Genomic DNA, 15,288 nt, shown 5'->3' with positions numbered 1-15,288 from the left:
GAAAACACTCGGATGACATAACACACTCACAGAAACGCAACAGTCACCTTGTGCAATGATCGCTTCACCCTTTAAGAAACGAACCAATTTATTTTAGAAAAAGAAAAGTGGCGTAAATGTGACGAATAGGTTGTAATCACTGCGTATATGAGAGAAGCGATAAATTTATCTCCTCTATTTTGTTTCAAGGAGAGCAACGTTGCCATAGGAATAGGCGGACGTTTCCTTTTCTTCTCTTTGTTTTTTTTTTTTAATCTCGAAGAGAATCAGGGGATCAGGGAGTAAAAGCGGCACAAAAATTTAAACTGCCCAAACTAACGATCACAGAGAAAGCATGAGATAAGGACAGGTGCATCTTGGTTGGTGCATCTTAACATTTTGTTGAGATGCGCCCTAGCCCAACAGCAAGGTCTTCTAAAAGCTGCACGTTGCTGCTTGACAGAGCTCCGGCCCGCATACAGTTCGGCTACGAGTGCGATAAAGCTTGCACCCGCAGGCAAGAGCAACACGTGAAAAGGAAAGACAAATATAGCAATACGCCCAGGCTCGTAAATATAGCGAATGCAACATATCGATTGTAAGTATGACACACAAAGTAAAAAAAAATATTCAGTGCCATTCGACTCTGTGAAGGTGGATGACCAGCGACGCTGTTTAGCTCACGACACATCGGCGACCCGGAATAGTGAACAAAGGTACGAACATATTTATTGTCCTAATCTGGGGTCATGGTGGCGATATAGGTACGCACACACATTCACGTATCACCTCTGTTATCAAATGTGTCCGTCACGTAAAACAATTAAATGGCTTATACCCCCTTAACCAATACCCCCGAACCGCGGCCTCCCCATTACGACGACAGAAGAGAATTCTATACGCTGGGATGACGAGCGGCAACGTAGCCAGCCGTGGAAGCCGACGAAGCTCGAGCCATTGCTGATGATGATACTTTTTTGCACAACGGAGCCAGCTGTGGAAGAAGACGACGACGACGAACGCGCGAGCAGTGGCACTAGCGCGCTCGCGCGGTTGGCGCCAAGAATTTGTTAACAATCCTTTTTGAAACAGTTGTACAAAACATTTTTTTTTTTTTCAGAAACATCTATTCGTATACCTTTGTGCCTGGGACGCCTTTGCGTCGACCCGCCGTGGTTGCTCAGTGGCTATGGTGTTGGGCTGCTGAGCAGGAGGTTGCGGGATCGAATCCCGGCCATGGCTGCCGCATTGCAATCAAGGAGGTTAAAGAACCTCCTTGATTTCAATGGGGGCGAAAACACCCGTGTGCTTAGATTTAGGTGCACGTTAAAGCACCCGAGGTGGTCGAAATTTTCGGAGTCCTCCACTACGGCGTGCCTCATAATCAGAAAGTGGTTTTGCCACGTAAAACCCCACAATTTTCTTTTTTTTTTTTTTTTTTTTTTTACGTCCTTGCGTCCCATGTGTGACAAGGGTAGTTCATGGGCGCGTTACAGGTCCCCGAACCCACAGTGGTATGTGCCATTGAGCTTGGACCCTTTCTGCACTATCACCAGGATCGGTTCACATGATGATTTGTTTTTGCAACATGTCAGACGCATTTTTTGCAGACCTTAGCCATAGATAGCTTCGCTGTAAAAACGAAAACAAAAAAAAAACAGCAATGATCTACTGGAAAAAATACAACGTTTATTCTTCACAACGTTCAAAACTCATCAATGCATCGCACTAAAAATAAACTGGTCTGTCATACAACTCTGTAAAGGAACTCGCGTGCAGAAAATACCCTACACTAGGTCAGGACCGCAGGAAACCAGAAATGATTAGAAACAGTGCGGAACAAGCGTGCAAGAAAGACGACTCATCAGGATCGCGTAAAAGATGCGCGAAAAATGTGCGCGTAGACTTCACTTCGGCATTTACGCCAAGTTCAACGATTTAGGAGTGTGGCCATCTGGAATACTAGTGACTGGTTACCGCATTCTGTGCGGCGGAATCGTACATGCCAGGGATCCTGTTTTATAGTGTTGTGCTTGAAATATCTGTGTAATAAATCAAACAAGCTAATGTAGTCGTCGTTGTTGCGTTTTATGGCTAAACAATACGTTCAGGAGTGACGAAAAGAGTGAATAGATTCTGTCGCAGACATAAAAACGTGCTAGTTCCAAGACAACGTTTCTGAAAAGGTAACGCCGAGGTGCCTATTTTCGCTAACAATATTGATGCGCACCCAGCTGTTTCTTGGACGACTTCATTGCCTTCGCGCCGATACACAAATTGGCCCAGTCCTCCTTCTTACAGCTTTATTTGCTGAAAAAGGGTTCCAACTCTTCAGCTAGTTGGTTTTGCATAACTATTGAGGGGAATGAGCGCTAAGAAGGACACACACACACAGGAATGAGGGAAGAACATTCCTATATGTTCGCCCCCCCCCCCCCCCCCCTACCTGTGTGAGCCTCTATTCTGAGCGCTAATTCCCATCAACAGTTACTTTGATCGCTGCAACGTCCGTGTAATTGACTGTTTCTCAGGTGTAGTCTTTCCTAATTCAATAGTTACTTGTGAATCCAAACATACACTTCAGCGCGGTCGTTTGAATATCTTGCATTTTCGAAACGTTAGACCGGTTCACCGTTCATCGGGACCTGAGTTCTCGGGCATAGTCGCACTCGTAAGAATGAGGATGGCCCTAAGGACAGGCGAATGACAATGAGATAGCCACCTTTGTAGTGCGAACGTAAACGAGACAGTCAAAAGCTTGCGCAAAGCTTTGTTTTGACCATTAGCATATCCTCCGTTCTCGTGAGTGGCATGTCCGAGCGACCGAGACAAAAACAGCGGTGCTCCACTCGCAGATTTCCTCACTGTCTTCTTGCGTTGCAAGTTCCGACTCCCAGAAATAGAAATAAAAAGGGCAGATCGTTGTGTAGCAAAAACGATGACTGTTGCGGATCTGCTGTAAGAGGCAAATGCAGCAGATACGCATTACTATGCGCCGCCACACCTGTTCCTATTGGCCCAATACATGCGGTCATCCTTCGATGGTGCTGACCTAGAAAAGAGGGGGCGCTTCGCGCTCTATCCGCATTAGCGGCGGCTGACTACTTTTTTGTTTTTTGTTTTTTATGCAGCGGCAAACGCAAACGGTCGGCAACCTTTGTCCGCTCTGATGCCATCCTACAGCGCTGTGCAAACGCGTAACAGTTCCGCCGAAATAGGCAAACTTCCTGCCCCATAATTCGCTATCGAGTTGGTGGTGCGTGGCTGCGTGCGCTTCGCAACGCTCACCATTGTTCCCCATTTTTTCGTCGTTACCCACGGAAGACGGCGGATATGTGAGTACTTTTTGCCGTTGCATGCGTTAGGATTCTGGAGGCAGTTCACCGGAGTTGTGCGCAGTCTCTGTCGCTCTGGTGATATAGCCCTGTCTGACGACTTCGTATTTTGTTCTTGATGGAGTGTATATAAGGATGCAAAAAAAAATACTTTCACATTTCGTCTACATTGAGAAAGCAACCGCTCTGCGATGGGAGAATACTCCGCGAAAACGTGGTCATTAAGCTTAAAGGTCGAAGTTGTCTGCTTCGTGACCTCCACGCAATTTTGCGTGTTTGGAGACCTACTCAGAAAGAGAAAGAAAAGTTGGTGGAAGTACCGGAAACAGCGACGCCGTATACTCGCTTCACAGCCTCATACGGCCGAAGAACATATATGACAGAGCACTCAAGAGAGGCTAACAGACGCCTGCAGGTGCTCAGCTTACGCGTGTGCTTCCAATGGGTGGTAAAGAAACCTGGGCCTGGATTCACAAAGACCTGTTGCGCTAGAATTGTTCCATGATGGAACACTGCTGCGAAACAACACTTACCAACACGGACGTGAAGAACTGTATGACATTAGACACACAAGAAGGGTGGTTGTGCGTCTTCTTGTGGGTCTAACGTCCTCGTTCTTCATGTCTGCGTCGAAAATATTGCTTCACAGCACAGCGTTCCATTATGGAACAGAACCAACTCGTCCACTGAAACAAATTATTAGAATTGTTCGTAAGTGCAAATATCAGCCGTTCCCTATGCTGGACATTATAGAGAAGCCTATTGGTCTATGGCGAATAACTGTCAATTACGAAGGAAAAACTTTGTGAATTCGTTCCCTGGCTAGAGCAGCAAGTGTTTATTTTGGCTCTGCCTAAACGACATGCTTCCGTAAGTAGGTCGATATGCACTACACTTAGCGTGGGCATATGTTCGCCATCAGCATGCGTCGCGTACTTTTGGGGGGGGGGGGGGGGCTTTTCCTGTTTATTTGTCGCTCTAAGCGGCTAGGAATCAGAGGCTATCTTCTAGAAGGGTTGCATATTCGGTGATATCACTAGCGACCGCGCATTCAATTTCGTTGAAGGACGCTATCCTAACAATGCATTCTTATAAACAGTGTCTTTTCAGCATAGTTTGGAATACGCGTTTGTAAAAGAATTGTTACGCTGGAAGAGAAATATAGCAGAGTCATCCACGAGAACTAGAGGAGTGTTGTGTTCCATAAAACAATTCGCTCGTTCTGGCTGCCCAACATGACGCATAAAATGGACTGATGAAGCTATGGATCATTTGTAGGGGCTTAGCAGTCCGCTAGTTTCGCACCCAAAGCTGGAAACATGCAACAATTAAAATGTAGGCATACTTAAAATGATCATGTCGAAGATGAAAAATAAAAGAGAGAGACAAGTACAAAGGCCCGCTTTACTGCTTTACTTTGCCTGCTTTACTGGCCGCCGACCATCTTAGCTGTTTAGCTCAGTATAGGACTCTTAGAATGCGCCGGAAGGAGTGCAAGTAACGTAGGTCATCTACATGGGATGCGGCGAGCGACCAAACAACTAACGCGAACTATAGGCCACCGAAGAGCACTGGGAAACGGGGGGCTTGCCCAATCCGTCACAGTTCGAATCGGCTAGCGCCGATGGTGGGTCCAGATTGCACATGGCCATTAGTTGGTCGAACTCTGGGTCGCTGCTTACCCCGCCGCTCACCGTTGGCCAGCTGCGTGGACAAGGTCACGTTGACGGCTCGCAGGTCAGCGGCCGACACTTGGGGCGGCGAGAGAGCGTGCGCGCCGGTCGCTGACGATCGGAACCGCGTGACCGCTGCATAGCCCCCTCGTCTCTTGACGTGAGGCACATATAGGAATCCCGAGACACGATGTCACCTGCGATAGAAAAGGGTACGAACGCTCGCGGGAGTGGGCATCGTCGTTTGCCATCCTGGCTGTTGTAATGAAGTGCCGATCGCCTGCTGCTTCGCGAGAGCTAAACGTACGCGGCCCAGAGCAGCCTTTCGGCCGCCGTTTCCCATAACGTTCCAGCCATGAGGTCCGTTAGAGCCGCTTCGATGAGCGCAGCATTTCCGCGCGTTTAGTGGAAGTACTCGCACGGACGTGGTGTACCATACAAGGTGAGACATATCGACACTCCATGCTCGCCGCGTTTTCTACAGAAGCTGCGGAGTTGGAAGTGTTCGTCAACTCTGAACGAGGCCTGTTCGCTGTCTTCGGTTTACGGATTTGGCCCCCCTTACTCCAACGTTAAAGCTATAACGTGGCTACACTATAAGTCGGCTACCCTAAATATTTGGCTACCCTATATATTTCAAGGGTAGCCAACAAACCGTCGATTCACCGCCGATGGCGGGAAGCTTTCGGCCATATGCGTCTTCATTTTAACATTAAATGTTTACAATCACAGGCAAGCTTCCATTGTCTGAGACTCTGAGCACACTTAAATTGCTTATAAGAAAGTTTCCTGGGTGTTTAGTGTGCATAAAGTTCTCAACGCGACAAGACCGTGTCCGTGTTGCTGCCGTTTATTTTTGCTCTAGGGGTCATATCAATTTGACACTTGCAGAGAAAAGCGTTCATGCTCAATCTATCGTAAACCATTTTCCACACGTGGAGAAAAAAGGGTTCATTTCAATACATAGTGCCACAAGCCGTTCACGATGTGCAGCGCTTTACAAGTCTACCACGAAGGCCGCCTCAAGTCCCGAGTTGTGGTCTTTACGTAGCCTTAGCTCTTGCGATCAAACATGTAACGCAGGGCCGTGATAACGCAGGCCACTCTGCTCCAATGCTTCGTCAGTGGTCAGAGCGCATCCCTCCGCCCACGTTATCAATGGGATCAGCCGGCGACGAACAGTGGATGATAAGAGTCGCATAGCATTGAGCTAATTTTTATCTGTTTAGCCTTTTTGCCAATATCAAAGGCACAGTAGATGTATTCACGTTTGCTAAATACGTAATGGCCTAACTTTCTTACGAGGATAGTCCTAATTGTATCTACATTATATAATTTTCTCATCCTACTGCCAGAATAGGTCAGGTGGGCGCTGAGAGAAGTGCTGCCAGGGAGAGCTTTGGCCGGAGAAGACACGCGTGTTCTAATAGAACGCCTTTCTTACTGAACTACAACCATACCTGAAACATATATGCATATGCAGTCGGATTTCGCTTCCATAGTCACTTTCCTCGATTGCTGTCGCAGATAGACTGCCGCCTTCTAGGCGTCAGTACACTCGTAGACACGTAAACATGCATATTCCAAGTTTCGGCACCCCGGCACTCAGTAATTGAGTTTCTTTCTTTCCCATCTTTTTTTTTGTGTTATTTATTATTTAATATCGACTGTTGCAATGACTCTCACTTGTCAGCATACATAGTATTGTTAAATTATGAGTCAACGATTATAAATATATTCGTATTATGAGCTTACAATACAACTTTTACCTCGAATTTGTGCGTGCCATTGACAGAAACGTCAGTGAGATGAGACGAGACCAGAAAGTCTAACGAAAGCGCTCGATTAGCGGAACACGTGCCAGAAACAGAGTGCAACTCGCGGAGCGCGCGCTTTTCTCATCGCTCTCGCCCAGCGGTTTCTTTTCCGTGCCTGCCGGCCCTTCTCAGCCCATCATCGATGGACTGTGCTCCGACCTTTGCCCACACGACGGTTTGCAGAGCACGAGAATAGGCCCAACACCTGGGCCCTAGATATTTTCGTAGATGCTCGAAGGCGTCAGCGAGCCGATGGACTTGCGCGCGCGCCTTTTACTTATTTTTTATCTCCGACCCTGCCCGACCTCTTGCCGACACCGAGCATTCCCGAGCACTGCTGGTGGCTTCCGATGACGTCGTACAAGGATATAAGTGTCTGAGGGCTCCATCTTTTGACGCATGCATGTGCAGAGCTGCAACAAAGCTGCTCTGAGCAGCGTTGCCCAAGCCGCAGCAGCTGTTGTACGGTAACGCCGAATACTGCAGCTTGTCCACTCAGTGCTCTCGATCTACAGTGCTGATCAGGTGTGTCTTGCAAAGTTTGATTGGAAAATGAGCAACTTTTGGACAGTTACAACATTCATCGCGCTTTATCTGACGCGGGCGGTGCCACGATAAAAACAGTCTAATCTTTGGTGAGCTCTTTAAACCTCGTTGCTGTCAGTATTGTTATAACAACTCGCCGCCTGGATGTTTCGCGCGTAAGGAATTGCGATGCTACGAGTATAACTGTTGCTGTTCGCTGTCTAACGATTAGAACATCTTCCACTCCCAAAGGTTCCTCGTATTATGAGACTCGGGGATACTCTACTCGTGAGTATATCACAATGAGCATTTTTTTTTTCCTGGGAATTAGAGAATTAAAGAAATTAGTTATATTCCTCGCAGCGCGTCAGGCCATAGCACGATTTTATTTATATGCTTACCAGCGTTCCTTATGCGTTAGTCATGATCAGTAAATTTAGCTTAGGCATGCTTTCATGTCTGCCAGCTGCATGAATGACGGCAAATGTATCGTGCATATGCCGTTAAAATATTTGTGATTAATAACATCAGACGTACGTACCCTTACTGTTTTATGAGCATTTTGTGGTGGATGTATAGTTCATGTGAATCGTAGATAGCGGCTCACATCAGCAATGGTAAGTTTCCTTATACGATGATGCAGTATGCATAGTAAGCGATAAGGACGCCGCCTGCCTTTGCACTTTTTTGGTGCGCGCAAATCTCATTAGTTCTTCCACATCTGTTGACCAACTGCTTTAAGACTTACCATATAACAGCCGTACACACAGTTTTTTTTTCAAAAAACAAACATTATACCAGTAAAAAATTTTTACAACTATAAGCTAACACTAGCCTTCAAACGCGAAGTACTTGAAAATAGAATGTTTCTACGCGACTTATCATCACTAAAAGAGAGCATTTCGGTACACAGTACCCGTCACAAAGAAAAATGGAATGTTATAACCCCTCGGGCTAACTACTCCAGAGGAAAACTGCCCTTCGCCTTGCCCGCTCTCCTGAATAATTACAACAAAAGTACCCCTGACATTTTAAAAATAACTAATGCTGAAATACGGCAACGCTATGTATAAGGTATCTATGTCTTTCTCATTGGATGATTTTTGTGTTCATTCCTTGTGTCCATTTCGGTGCGTATCTATGTTTTCGGCGTTCCTTCCTGTAACCTCTTTACTGTCGCCTTGTAGAGGGGGCTGCGGGCCTCTGTCAAGCTGCCGTTTGTTCGTGCAGCTTTTACTTGCAGCCTCCTCCATCTTTCTTGGTGAGAAATAAACACTATTATTAAATATTATTATTAACTTCCGGTTGAACAAGAGGCTATATATAAACGTACTTGGATACCCTTGACAAAAGATTAACCCTTTCCTGTGCGAAAGAAAACGGCGCCGGCTCTCGCAATTGCTTTTTCAAACTCGCTGTCGATGTTTTTTGTGGCCGGGAGTCTAGGTCGTAGTTGGATGGAGGGGGAGCATGTAGGTGCTGGTTAATAGGAGCTATCTGTCACCTTAAGCGCACCCTACGGCGCTACTCCGCAATAAATTTGCACTCCTCTTCGATTACGAGGTACGTTAACAAAGTATAGGGGATTTATTTCCCTTACGCTTTCCTTCGCTTCAAGGCCTGTTGACTGTGTAGTAGTTACTTCAATAAATGGCGAGGCTTTCAATGGCCCTACTTCTCTCCAGAGCTTCGCGAAATCTAAACTGCCAAGTTAGCCTCGTGCACACTGCGTGCCGGCGACTACCGGTGCGTAGAGGCTTTTTACGGGGCGTTTAAAAGCCAGGAACGGATTCGTGAGGATGTAATTCCGTAGCGTCATTTGTAATTCTGGTCAGACTACAGTTTCGCTGTCACGCTGCTGGTCGCCCGCGACAGTGCATGTGAGCCCACTGTCGCCCCGCAGGAAGGCCTGATCCCCGAGCCGCCGGGCCCCGGCGAAAGCAGCAGGATGTCGTCGGCGGAGGCTGACGACAGCCCCGCCGACTCCTCCGACGGGGCCTGCGAGCCGGCCACGCCCACCAGCCGCTCGTCGGGCAGCTTCTTGCGCGCGGTGCCCAAGCGACGGTCGCTCATACTTCGCCAGTGGATCGGGTCGAACGGAAACCGCTCGCCAACGGGGCTGCACAACGCGGTCAGCCTCAAGGAGTGCCTGCCGCCGTGCTACCACACCGCCAAGAACATCGGCAAGACCATCAAGGTATCAAGCCACCGCCCGGGCTTACTTATGTGTGTTGAGTCAGGTGCTTTGCTCAAACAGAGCGAGAGAAATGAGAAAATTAGCGCATGATGCGCCGTCGCCTGCTTAGTGTTCGTCGACCGAAAATGCGAGGCAATGTTTCGGTGGAGAAAGCATGACGTATATCTGCATCTGCTGGAATTAAAAGGAGAACGTGCGCCGAAACCCTCCTTGCTATACGCGTGAGAGTGCATGAACGCGCTCCCCTCTGTAGAATGTATTGGTGCCTCGAGTCGCTGCACCTTCAGGCTGCACGTAAATGAGTTTTCGCAATTGTTTGAGGCTCGGAACACTTGAGTACATCCCGAATAAAGCACTATATCACTGACATACAGAATGTGTGTAATTCAAAAGTCCGTCGGGGCTAAACACGCGTGCCACGCATAAAATTGATCACTGTAATTAAATGTTCAAAGGGAAAACTACTTGTTAAGTATGTAAAAATGTCAGGTTCGATTTCACACATCGCGAATAATTGTTGCTTAAAACGAGTTCCGTGTTCCCCGTCGTAATGCTGGCGACCGTATTCAGACGGAAGTGACCCGCGACGATTCCGCGCAAGGTACAGAAGCGGCAAGCGCTTTCTGTGCCTTGCGGTGGAGCCGGCTAGGAGACCTATCGCCGAAGGAGAGTTTAAGATAAAAGTTGTGAGGATTCATACGCTGCTGGAATTTCTTTTACTATCTCCCACGAAGCATACTTTGTGAAGAAGCATACCACGCCTCACCTGCTCAAAAAGGTGCCGAAGGATACGCGCTGACATCACCCCGTCTCATCCGTTGCTCGTTCTGCGTGCGACAATTCATATTGATGATTGCTGCTTTCGAAGTTTACCAGCCGTACGAACAGCAGTAACGGAAACAAACGGGGCGTCAGATTAAATAGGTATTAACGAAGGCAACACAATGATGGCGAACAAGATATTGCACGAGTATTTTCCACAAATAATACTTACTAACATAAATTTAGTTCCAATTCAAGGTGCTTTTTTTTTCTTCTTTTTTTGTAGACGTGTCAGTGGCTGTTTGGTTGAGCTGCGAAACGTTCTTGTTGACGCAGCTGGAATGGTAGCGAGGCGCCTTTTGGCATACGACTTGTAGTGCGCTATACGTCGGCTGCGTTTGGCGCCAGTGAGCTCGCTTCTTGTATTTGGTTTCACGCGTCAGCGAGACCCCGAAGGCCCGTTTAGGTCTGCAGTGCGGCACACCTTCAAACGTGGAGTAAGCATCGAAACAACTCTTTTGGGCTGCCATGCTGCCAGGGCGACGGTACAGCAGCAATTGCGGCGAGCATGTCCGTCGCCTCGGTTACGGCGGCATTAGCCAACTGCCGACGTCACACTAGTGCACATCGGAAGCCTAACCGAAAGAAAAAGGAAAGTATGAAACCTCGAGAGGAGGGGTGTGCCAATGTCGTATGTACAACGATGGCCTCTTTTAAAAAATTCGGAATAATTGTTGAATGACGTTCTTCATCACTTCGGTTTTTAATGCCAAAGCAGTATATATACCCCATTACGCGATAATCTGGCGTTGTAGTGGGTGGCGCAACCGAATGATGGTACCAAAAATGGCCGACGGCAAAGCGTAAAACCACATCAAGAAATACTCGAATTGACGTCAAATTTGTCAGGGAGGTTCCTGTAAACAAAATAAATTAGCCGTGCATCGTGTAGTACATTCTAGGCACTTTTCCGTAAAAATACAAAGTGTTATGTCGACGACGGCTCTTTTCTGTCTTTCAAAATCATCCATGGTCTTTCGTTTGTGCTATTCGTGATTCGCCAAAATTTCGCCCAGCGCCTCCACCAGAAGTGCAGCTGCCTGACCGTGAAAACACGTACGCGCGGCATCCCGCAAGTGTCGGCACCTCTATTGGCCCCAGGCACGCCAGACAGGGATTGCAGTGTCGTTACCCTCCAGCGGGACAAATGTCGTTTGGGAAAGAAAGAGAACACTGGTAACGAATGCGGCAGCTGAAGAACTCGTTCTTTTACTTTTGCTTCGTAGTTTCCCTTTGCCTGTACAAAATAACGGTAAAAGCATATGAGCCTTCAAAGGCTGCATTGATACCCTTTTTTGATAGTGTCTTTTCCCGTCAGTTCTACTGCTGCGTCTCGCGTCTGTAAGCGTCCAAAATAACCAGATATATGCACTAAATCCTTTAGCTTGTGGCGTCGACATAAGTAGATGCTTGGAATTCGCCATCGCAAGCGTCAGGGGTTGACAATGTCTGAAAGAGATATGTGTATAAAATTTCATATGGATGATCATAGACTGAAGTCTGAACTTTCTGGGCGCATGAAATATACAGCAGGCCACTGTCCTGCAGCGTTCATCCAAAGGACGTAAAGACAGCCGTTTGTCATTGTCGCTACCGTCAGAAATTCACAACAGACTCTGTGTCTATAGTCCCGGTGCGTCGGTACTAGATTCACGCTGCTGGGCATAGCTGACCTTGACGTGCACAGTGAACCCGTTTGCGGGAGCCTCTTGCAGTATCGGCGGTAGCTCCCGACCTTGCGGCCCTTCCGATAGCTTTTGTAACCGCACAAATATCATGCCGTTAGTTTCAGCGTTGAGAGCGAATAAAATTGAGTAAAATAAATAGGCGAAACGAGGGCTCAGCACGGACATGACGACACGACAAGTAATCTAAACTGATCCTTTTACCACCGTTCTCGGCTTGTTGTATCGTTTCACGAAACCGTCGGGCGATTGATTTTTTTCTTCTTTCTCTGTTTTTTTTTTTTCTCTCTCTCTAATGTTATGAGGGTCGCTCAAAAGGTTTCGCCTACACTGCAATGTCGCGTCTCTGCTTCGTGATCTGTGCGCGGATTCTTTGATCGCTGAAGCCTGCGTGTTGTCGTCTTGCTATTAACGCAGGAACAGAAGCGCAAACTGTTTCACTCACCGCTGTACGAAAGCGAGATCCACCTCAAGAAACTGTACATCCAAACATGCAAGCGGCTGCCCTCATACGGCTGCCATGTGTTCCAAGTGAAAGAGCTGCTCCGAGGCAAGACAAAGAAGCGGGTGAGTGCAGCACTGCCTTCGTCCCGTGGACGCCTGTGCAGACTGCATTGTAGCGTGAAGTGAACAGTGCGGTACACAGTTCGCGATGTGGATGCTTTATATAATCACAAACTATATATAGTAGGGTCGTACGTTTCCATGCACTTGTGTTGTTAATAAAATCTATCACGCCTTCGGAGAGACTCACGTGTAGAGAATACTGCTCTAAAACTAGAAGTTCTGTGCAGTATAGAGAACGCCTGCATGCTAAAATTTTCGCGCTTTTCGGAACCTCTTGTGACCGAAATAAACCCGTAGGTATCCGTGAGGTGCACCTCATAACGCAGGTGTAACTTTCGCACCAAAAGTAATTGAAATCAAAGCTACTGTGCGAATTTATGAAAGACTTCGCTTCTGGCGTTAGCAAGACTAAAAATGTTTTTTCCCTTTTCCTGTGGGACACCCGGCTAACGCCCGTTCACGCTTGACCGCGCGAACATACTGGACTAAAGTATTCTCAATGAAGCCGTCCTTTTACTTCTCTGCCGTGCATGTCCGTGAATACTGACGTGCTTAGTAAATGAACCTCACAGTAGTACATTTACGGGCAATAGCTGCTCACGCTTGATTACACATGTCGATTGCTAAAAGCAGCGTCTTATCAGGGACACCGAGGCAGCGGAGATAGTAGCCGTTATACTTCAACTCCGCACCGTTAATCCTGCGCGGCGACACTGAATCAATGAGTATAAAAGCGGGTAGTCCTCACACATAAGAGGGCACAGTATTTGGGAACAAACATCGTTTCGACACCTGCAGCGCGATCTCAGTAGGCGACGCCGCTCTGCAAGACGCCATCGCCATCCTCTCGAAAGCGAGGAGGTTTCTCAGGACCCCAAGTGAGCCACTATTGCGTCGCAGCACAGTGCAGTTTTCGCGTCGCCACTTTTCACTTTTACACTGGGCGTCGCGCCAGTGCCAAGATCCCGTGCCGACGCCCCTTATCCCGAGTAGCTATCGATGAAGAGGCACCTTTTGTTTGTTTTTTTCCGCCTCGCTCGGGCATACCGCCGCCACCCTTCAGGTGCGGCTGTGCGGGAGCGCGCATGACCGCGCCTCAAGACGCGGGAGGTCACGTGCGGTGTTGTACTGGGGGCGCGTACCGACGACCTTGGTGGCTTCGCTAATGACGTGTCGAGGAGCCTTTCATCCGCGTCTAATTATCGCTTCTCCTTTCACGCGCCGTCGCTGACTGCGGCGGCGGCTGTTGAACAGCGCGCGCGCGCCGCTACGCAGGCGCACCGCGTCCTGGGCATCGGCATCGAGCACGTGGTTCTGCTGGACAGCAAGACGCTGGTGCTGGCGAAGTCGCAGCACACGAGCGAGCTGCAGCAGTGGCGTGCCGGCGGAGGTCGCTCGCACGACCGACTGGTGCTCGAGTTTCGTGGCACCAAGTGGTCCTTCGTGGCGGCCCAGTCGCTGCGCTCCATCAGCTCGGTGCTCTGGGAGATCATGCAGGACCTGGACGCACGCTTCCTGGATGAGCATCTCATCACCACGCGTGAAGAGCTCGACAAAGGTCAGTCCAGCTGGGAGCATTTTTATCCCTAACCTTCCCCTTCCTTCCTCGTGGCCCTGGCAGATCATTTCACTTGAAGGCGCGTGTTGACTCTTTTTATTTTGACCACTCCGGGCAAACCGGAGAAGGAGGGCTCTGGTGCACGGAACACAGGGCCGCTGTGCTGGAGCAGGGTTCGGGGCCATCGTCAACAACCGTTTCCTTTCGCCGTAAGAAAAATATGGTGTTACAAGAAGCGCCAAGTACAGGATGGAGGCAAGATAGATGGCTGACACGAAGGAAGCTCAATCACGGCACCTTTTCATTGCGAAAGTCATTTAATTTATGCACGTTACAATGCCTTTATAAGTACTCTCTTTCTGTCGACGCACGATCTGTTGTAGCTCACGAATTTACTTGGTTAGATGTTTGCTGCAGATTGTGTTTTTTTCAGCTTGGTTGTGACATCTACAAATGCGATGACTTTCTTAGTATTAAGCAAGCCACTCGTGAGTTTATGGCAGTCCTGTTGTTTATTTTGTCTAGTAATTTGAGCTTTCGTGCTCAACATGACCGGGATCCAATTAAACCAACTTCCTATACACCGTGCCAGCGAGTCTTGCTACTGGTCTAAATATTAGGTGTAACGTGACGTTCTCTTGGTCCTCTACTTCTTAAGACCACTCTATCTATATTTTTTTTTTTTTTACTTTCATATGCAATGCACACTTACAACTCATTGTCTGAATGGCTTGTGAGTGATCATGCATAGTAAAACAAGCAGTGAGGTATTCAGCGCACCTTTGGGTGCGCTGAAGCCAGGGAAGAGGCATACAAGGGCGAAGTTCAGAAGCGTTAAATTTTTTTCGAGACCGCTTTTCAGGTGTGCAACAAAGGGATATAGCTACTGCACTGTGCAAAGATGCTAAAGGAAGCGTTTTGTCAGCACCTGATAAGCGCGTATCAGCGCCGATGCAGTGCTCACTTTTTGTCAAATTGATTACCTGCCCGGCGAAAATGTGCAACGAAACAGTTTGCTGTATAGCAGTTAACGCTTTTCCAAATTGCGAAAAAATTATGTACGGTAAAAGGTAACAGCAGCAGCATGCATTATCACAACACATTTGAAGCACGTATTTCTCGGAACAGGT

The 15,288-nt window shown here is 48.0% G+C and overlaps 1 protein-coding gene across 1 annotated transcript in view; it reads left to right on the top strand.

Moving 5' to 3' along the window:
* The window catches only part of LOC126543948 (1-phosphatidylinositol 4,5-bisphosphate phosphodiesterase epsilon-1-like), a 212,706-nt gene that overhangs the window by 104,851 nt on the left and 92,567 nt on the right, over positions 1-15,288 (top strand). The window contains exons 4-6 of the mRNA XM_072287433.1: positions 9,233-9,526; positions 12,451-12,600; positions 13,876-14,158. Of these exons, the coding sequence (XP_072143534.1) occupies positions 9,233-9,526; positions 12,451-12,600; positions 13,876-14,158 (727 nt within the window). The remainder of the gene's footprint in view (positions 1-9,232; positions 9,527-12,450; positions 12,601-13,875; positions 14,159-15,288) is intronic.

This window comes from Dermacentor andersoni, chromosome 1 (assembly GCF_023375885.2).
Source record: "Dermacentor andersoni chromosome 1, qqDerAnde1_hic_scaffold, whole genome shotgun sequence".
Lineage (NCBI taxonomy): Eukaryota > Metazoa > Arthropoda > Arachnida > Ixodida > Ixodidae > Dermacentor > Dermacentor andersoni.
This window is presented reverse-complemented; position numbering and strand designations above follow the sequence as displayed.